Source organism: Clinocottus analis, unplaced genomic scaffold, assembly GCF_023055335.1.
Source record: "Clinocottus analis isolate CAN_PGR_092001 unplaced genomic scaffold, fCliAna1.0.p SCAF_5, whole genome shotgun sequence".
Classification (NCBI taxonomy): Eukaryota; Metazoa; Chordata; class Actinopteri; order Perciformes; family Cottidae; genus Clinocottus; species Clinocottus analis.
In genome coordinates, this window is record NW_027176207.1 from 22,690,748 (window position 1) to 22,698,584 (window position 7,837).

Here is a 7,837-nt window from a genome sequence, read left to right on the forward strand (position 1 = left end):
AGAGATGGAAGGAAAACATATATATATATATATATATATATATATATATATATATATATATATATATATATATATATATATATATATATATATATATATATACAGTATGTAAACATAATTGTTTTATAATATACATATATATATATATATATATTTCATGGCAGCTGTCTGCAGACGGTGTTTGAAGGAGCGAGAGATGAAAGTCCACTTTGACATCATGGAAACACAAATCGCTCCCGACACTCAGCGCGTTAAAAGCTGCTTTCAAATGCAGAGACAAGCGGCCGCTGGCATCGTCTGAGTCTTTGTTCTGACACATGAATGAATGAATGAATGAATGAATGAATGAATGAATGAATGTTTCATCATGAGACACGAGAGCAGCCACAGGAGATGAAAAACGCTGATTTATGGGAGGAAAACACTCCTGATTTAGTGAAGAGGAGTTTTATCTCGTCTGTGAGGTGGGAAGGAAGAGAGGAGGAAGGTGGGATGAAACAAGGAGGAAGAAAAGAAAAGAAGGAGGAGGGAAGAGGAACAAAACAAAAAGAAATGAAGAAAGGGAAGAACAGAAGAAGGAAGGAGAAGAGAGGAGACTGAATAAATAAAGAGATAAGTCAGTTTGAAGAGTATAGAATAAATCATGGCAGAATAGCACGCGAGCTAACCAGCGGTCCACTCGTTAGCATGCTATCCTGCTAGCTGCACCATGCGTTCCTGCTGCTGGTGTTAGCCGCTCATCCAGATAGCGATGTGAGAGTTAGCATTAGTAGCATCAAGTTGTTTAAAATGTTACTCATGAGCTGTATGAAAAGGGAAAAATACACAATTACAAAATATAACTTTGCTGTTGCGTTTACGCCTGAAGGACGTTGCTTTAAGGGTTGGCGATGCGGCTACGACGTTAGCTTAGCTCGCCCAGCACCGGGTCATCCGAGCTGCAATCAGAAAACGTTTTAAGTCGTTCGCTCGTCGTCTTTCAGGAGAAAACTAACAAAACATGAACTCAGACTTTTTACAAATCACCATCATTACGTCCTCATTTCGGCTTTTCTTCTTTTTTCATCCGTTCATCGAGGTTGAAGCTCGAGCTTCATATGAATAAATGATGGTGAACCAGAACCGACATGGTGGTCAGATCCATGGAGCGCTCTGCTGGCGGTCCAGAGCCGCACCGCTTCAGGAAGACGAGTTCCTCTGAAACAGCTTGTGACATTTGAGGGATAATTGACCCCCCTCCCCCCCCCCCCCCCCCACTCATCCCATCCCCCCCCCATCCCCCCTCCATCACCCCCATCGCGCCCCTGCAGCCCTGCACTCTCCCAGGGGAGACCCCGTCGCTCCACTGAAGTGCACTTCACAAGGTTGTCATCCGGAGAGAAGGTCAGAGGAGAGAGGAGAGGAACAAGATGCCTCCCATGCAGGCGCCTCGTCTGCTCTCCCAGACAGGAGACGAGGCGCCTTCAGGCTGCACACGCCTCTGCTTCTGTCAATCACGTCACAGATATAATGATGTTTTATTATTCATGAACAGGTTATTGCTTTATCAAAAAGGCAACTTTCCTCTGTCCTCATGTCCTCTGTCCTCATGTCCTCTATCCTCATGTCCTCTGTCCTCATTTCCTCATGTCCTCTGTCCTCATGTCCTCTATCCTCATGTCCTCATGTCCTCTGTCCTCATGTCCTCTGTCCTCATGTCCTCTATCCTCATGTCCTCTATCCTCATGTCCTCATGTCCTCTATCCTCATGTCCTCTGTCCTCATGTCTCCTTCATGTCTCTAAATCCTTCACACTTTTAACAAAAACACATTTCTCTCTCTCTCTCTCTCTCTCTCTCTCTCTCTCTCTATATATATATATATATATATATATATATATATATATATATATATATATATATATATATGTGTATATATAAATATATGTATTCATAGAAGTGTTGGATGCAGATGTGTCTGCAGCAGCTGGAGGCAGCAGCTGCTCTCTTCAGTCCTGAGAGCTGAAAGCATCTCAAGAGGTTGCATCGTGTCCTGTGGACGAGGCCAAGAACCCGTGATGTCATCCTGCATCTGGTCACATGACGTCTCTTCTGACCCACAATCCTTAGCGAGAGAGAGAGAGAGAGAGAGAGAGAGAGAGAGAGGCTCATATGCAGCAAGAGGCTGGAGGTCCTCATGTTGAATGCACTCTGGATGAAAGTGTCAGCGACTGTGAAGGTGTTTGGACAGAGTTGTGCGTCTCATCCTCCGCCGGCATAAATATCCCACAATGCAATGCGGAAGTGACGACAACACGATGGCGGCTTTTTACGACGAAGCTCAACCAATCACATAAACCACGCCCCCTTTCCCATGTGACCGCCACAAGCCACGCCCCCTTTCCCCCATGCCCGTCACAAGCCACGCCCACAATCAAACCCAACAGCGTGTTAAGAATTTTGAAAAGGTTTATTACTTGTGCAATCAGTTTCAGGCTTACAGTATTTTTTAAAAATATCACGTCTGTGACAAAACGACACACGTCTAAAATATACTGGATTTAATTAATATCTTTATACTCCGGTAACAAAATGGACGGCCTTCATTAAAGTGAACATATTGCTCCAATAAGTTAAACAGAACAACGTCACATTCCCTGAACAACAAACACAACACATCTTCATGAAGAACCTTAACACAACACACAGTGATGTCATGAAGAATGTTAACACAACACACAGTGATGTCATGGAGAATGTTAACACAACACACAGTGATGTCATGGAGAATGTTAACACAACACACAGTGATGTCATGGAGAATGTTAACACAACACACAGTGATGTCATGAAGAATGTTAACGACATCATCAGGTGATGTCATGGAGAATGTTAACACAACACACAGTGATGTCATGAAGAATGTTAACACAACACACAGTGATGTCATGGAGAATGTTAACACAACACACGGTGATGTCATGGAGAATGTTAACGACATCATCAGGTGATGTCATGGAGAATGTTAACACAACACACAGTGATGTCATGGAGAATGTTAACACAACACACAGTGATGTCATGGAGAATGTTAACACAACACACGGTGATGTCATGGAGAATGTTAACACAACACACAGTGATGTCATGGAGAATGTTAACACAACACACGGTGATGTCATGGAGAATGTTAACACAACACACAGTGATGTCATGGAGAATGTTAACGACATCATCAGGTGATGTCATGGAGAATGTTAACACAACACGGTGATGTCATGAAGAATGTTAACGACATCATCAGGTGAAGAAGGCCTTTCTGTAACACAAGTATAGTACGAAGAGAGCGTCACGCAAACCACAGCAGGAGAAGTAGAAGTACACTAGTAGTAGTAGTAGTAGTAGTAGTAGTAGTACAGCAGCAGTAGTAGTACTAGTAGTAGTAGTAGTAGTAGTAGTAGTAGTAGTAGTAATAGTAGTAGTAGCAGTAATAGTAGTAGCAGTAGTATTAGTAGTACTAGTAGTACTAGTATTAATAGTAGTAATAGTAGTATTAGTATTAGTAATAGTAGTACTAGTAGTAGTAGTAGTAGTACTAGTAGTAGTAGTAGTACTACTACTAGTACTACTACTAGTAGTAGTACTAGTATTAGTACTAGTAGTAGTAGTACTACTACTAGTACTAATACTAGTAGTAGTACTAGTATTAGTACTAGTAGTAGTAGTACTACTACTAGTACTAGTACTAGTAGTAGTAGTACTAGTAGTAGTACTACTACTACTAGTACTAATACTAGTAGTAGTACTAGTATTAGTACTAGTAGTACTACTACTACTACTAGTACTAGTACTAGTAGTAGTAGTACTAGTAGTAGTACTACTACTACTAGTACTAATACTAGTACTAGTACTAGTAGTAGTAGTATTACTACTACTACTACTAGTACTAGTAGTAGTAGTACTAGTAGTAGTACTAGTATTAGTACTAGTAGTAGTACTACTACTACTAGTACTAATACTAGTAGTAGTACTAGTAGTAGTACTACTACTAGTACTACTACTACTAGTACTACTACTAGTAGTAGTAGTACTAGTAGTAGTACTAGTAATATGGCACACATGAGCTGCAGCAGCAGGGTCAGGATGTGAGCGTCTGGACGGCTGGAAGCCGGAGAGAGAAACATTTAATCTATTAAATAAAAATATCAAAACCACAAAGCTGGAAATGTAGCAACAGTCATATTAGATGGGGGGGGGGGGGGGGGGGACCTCCTTCATCATCATCATCATCATCATCATCATCAGAAGAAGGGGGAGAGGAAACAAACACAAAAACAGAAACGCTCCATCAGGACTCTGGCTCTAAGCCCCTCCCCCTCCCGCTGCTCTACCGGGCTCCTGGTCCCTCGGCCGGCTCTGGACTCACTCGGTCCCGGTGGACCTCAGGCGGGTCCTCCAGGACGGTCCCTTCAGTCCTGCGTATCCGGCCCTGAAGCCTCTTCGTCCACGCTGACGCTGGACTGGTCCTCATCTGGGGACGCAAACAAACAAACAAACATGTGGGTCCTGGATCACTCCCCAAAGACATGATTTTGATCCAATCTCCAGGTCCCACTTCGGGTCAAACGTTTGGATGTTCTGTTCGGTCCGAATGAAGATCTGAGACCTGCAGTTTGAATCTAAATGAGTCAAATGAAGCAGGCTCAGGAGCCCTCAGGCTCCGCCCCCTCAGGCTCCGCCCCCTCAGGCCCCGCCCCCTCACCTGCAGGGCGGTCGGCTGCACTCGGCCTCTCGGGCCGGGCGTCCGGGGAGCCGGGCTCGTCCGGCGGCCAGCGGAGCTCTCCGCTCTCCACCTCGGCTCCGTCCATCGGCTCCACCACGATGGAGGGAAGCCTCTTGGACAGCTTGGGGTAGCGCTCATGGGCCTCCGGGAAGATCTGCTCGAGGCTGATGTAAGGTCCAACTGGTGGGGGGCACACCTGGGGCACACCTAGGGCACACCTGGAGGACACCTGGAGGACTACCTGGGGCACACCTGGGGCACACCTGGAGGACTACGATGCAGGTAAAATGGGATGGGGCTGCTTACAGAACAGCTGGACTTCACTTTGATCTCATAAATCTTGTGATGCTCGATTTTTTTTAGCCCTGTAGCTCTGTAGCTGTGTCGCTGTGCAGCTCTGCAGCTCTAGAGCTGTGTAGCTGTGTAGCTCTATAGCTATATAGCTCTTTAGCTCTGTAGCTATATAGCTCTATAGCTATATAGCTCTTTAGCTCTGTAGCTATATAGCTCTATAGCTATATAGAGCTATATAGCTCTATATATTTCACAGCTATATAGCTCTATAGCTATATAGCTCTGTAGCTATATAGCTATATAGCTCTGTAGCTATATAGCTCTGTAGCTATATAGCTATATAGCTCTGTAGCTATATAGCTATATAGCTCTGTAGCTATATAGCTATATAGCTGTGTAGCTATATAGCTGTATAGCTATAGAGCTACAGAACTATATAGCTCTGTAGCTCTACAGCTCTACAGCTCTGTAGCACTACAGCTCTTGGGCTCTGTAACTGTGTAGCTGTGTAGCTCTGTAGCTGTGTAGCTCTACAGCTACACAAAAGAGAAACAGAAACATGGGAAACGGAGACGGATCAGAGGAATTCACTGAAATGAAACACGAGTGTTTACACTTCATGATATATTATGTTTACAAAATAAAACAGATGATCATTCACACAGCAGCGACCCACATGCTACTCATCGCTCCTGTGACTCATTTAAACACACACACACACACACACACACACACACACACACACACTTGGAAGGATACTGCGCCCTGGTTCGCTCCACCCACGCTGAAGTCCTCCGTCCCGGGCTCCAGAGAGTTCATCACCTCGGTCATCCTGCAGGGAAACACCAGCTGATGGTGACGATCAATCACGACGTCATAGTTATCAATCCTCTGATGACGGATCAATACCAGAACCAAACCACCAAGACCCAGCTGAGATATTGCATAAACATCTTGTCTGACCCGCTGACGCATAGACTTCTATACAACCAGAGGAGTCGCTCCCTGGTGGTCAGGAGAGAGAATGCAGCTTTAACACATGAAGCATAGACTTCTATACAACCAGAGGAGTCGCCCCCTGGTGGTCAGGAGAGAGAATGCAGCTTTAAGACATGAAGCATAGACTTCTATACAACCAGAGGAGTCGCCCCCTGGTGGTCAGGAGAGAGAATGCAGCTTTAACACATGAAGCATAGACTTCTATACAACCAGAGGAGTCGCCCCCTGGTGGTCAGAAGCCAACAGTCTTCTGCATTATTTTTTTCATGAGTTATCAGAAACTCTTTCACACCGACAGTTGCTGTTGCCATGGGGACGATGAGATTGAGATTGTGCCTCTGATTGTCCAAGCACCTCTCTCTCTCTCTCTCTCTCTCTCTCTCTCTCTCTCTCTCTCTCTCTCTCTCTCTCTCTGTCTCTCTCTCTCTCTCTCTCTCTCTCTCTCTCTCTCTCTCTCTCTCTCTCTCTCTCTAGTACTAACAGCTGATCTGAGGTCAGGTGATTCTTCAACACAGAATCAGAACATTAACACTCACAAGACGCCATCTTGCTTTTTAAAGTTATATCTCCATTGCAGGTCTTAAGCCCCGCCCCCTAACGAAGAGCTCAGCTGTCAGAGGTGACCCACACATATTAAACATATTAACAAACAAAAATGAACATATTAATCAACATATTAAACATATTGATGAACATGTTAAACTTGTTGTTATATTTGTTGTTTCTCAGCAAAACTCACTGTGTTTTTATTTTTGTTGAAAGATTAATAATATTGTAAAGCATCGCTGCTCCACAGCGCCACTAGTGGTCAGCTCTGATACCACACGCTGCCTTCAGGGAGCATCATAAACAACATGAACAGGTACGAAGCGTCGTGCAGCTGCAGTATGAAAGTAAACGTTGGTTTTATTCTGCAGGATGTTTCACTTCCTCCATCATGAACTAAATGTTTAACCCTCAGAGTCTTCTGTAGTTCAGTAAAGAAATAAAGTTCAAATCAACTTTAACCAGAAGTTTATTAATACAATCGTCAAACTGAATATTAGTCAGCATCTGGTGTGATGAAGAATATTCATGTGTTCATTTCCTTTTCTTTTCCTCTTCTGGAATCTGAACATCTAGACGAGAGAGCAGACCAGAGACGCTGCAGACTGATAATACCTGAAACTCATAATAACTCATAACTCATAACTGGCAGATGAATTAATGATGAAAACAATTGTGAGTCGCAGCCAAAAAACCAACAACAACAACTGCAGAAGCCAACAACCCACGAGAGAGCGCTCTGCTGCAGAGGAGCTGCTCCACAGAGGAGCTGCTCTACAAGGAGCTGCTCTACAGAGGAGCTGCTCTACAGAGGAGCTGCTCTACAAGGAGCTGCTCTACAGAGGAGCTGCTCTACAAGGAGCTGCTCTACAGAGGAGCTGCTCCACAGAGGAGCTGCTCTACAGAGGAGCTGCTCTACAGAGGAGCTGCTCCACAGAGGAGCTGCTCTACAGAGGAGCAGCTCCTTGTAGAGCAGCTCCTCTGTAGAGCTGCTCTACAGAGGAGCTGCTCTACAGAGGAGCAGCTCCTTGTAGAGCAGCTCCTCTGTAGAGCTGCTCTACAGAGGAGACGTCTCCACTCAGATGAAGTGACCTCACGGTCACATCCTCCTCTTCCTCATGATCCTCTTCATCACGGTGGAGATGCTCCAGTTAAAGGACACACACACTCCACACACAGTTAAAGGACACACACACTCCACACACAGTTAAAGGACACACACACTCCACACACAGTT

General features: G+C 44.6%; 1 protein-coding gene across 2 annotated transcripts in view; it reads right to left on the reverse strand.

Annotated features, from left to right (window-relative positions):
* Nucleotides 1-4,072: 4,072 nt before the first annotated feature.
* LOC137802975 (protein LBH-like) overlaps nt 4,073-7,837 on the reverse strand; it is a 4,461-nt gene continuing 696 nt past the window's right edge. The window contains exons 2-4 of one of the 2 annotated variants that reach the window (XM_068601209.1): nt 5,815-5,887; nt 4,741-4,915; nt 4,073-4,509 (exon numbers count right to left, since the gene is read on the reverse strand). In XM_068601209.1, coding sequence (XP_068457310.1) covers nt 4,448-4,509; nt 4,741-4,915; nt 5,815-5,886 — 309 coding nt within the window. In that variant the 5' untranslated portion in view covers nt 5,887 and the 3' untranslated portion in view covers nt 4,073-4,447. Of the gene's footprint in view, nt 4,510-4,740; nt 4,919-5,814; nt 5,888-7,837 lie in introns of both variants that reach the window. The other variant, XM_068601208.1, reaches the window with a different exon arrangement.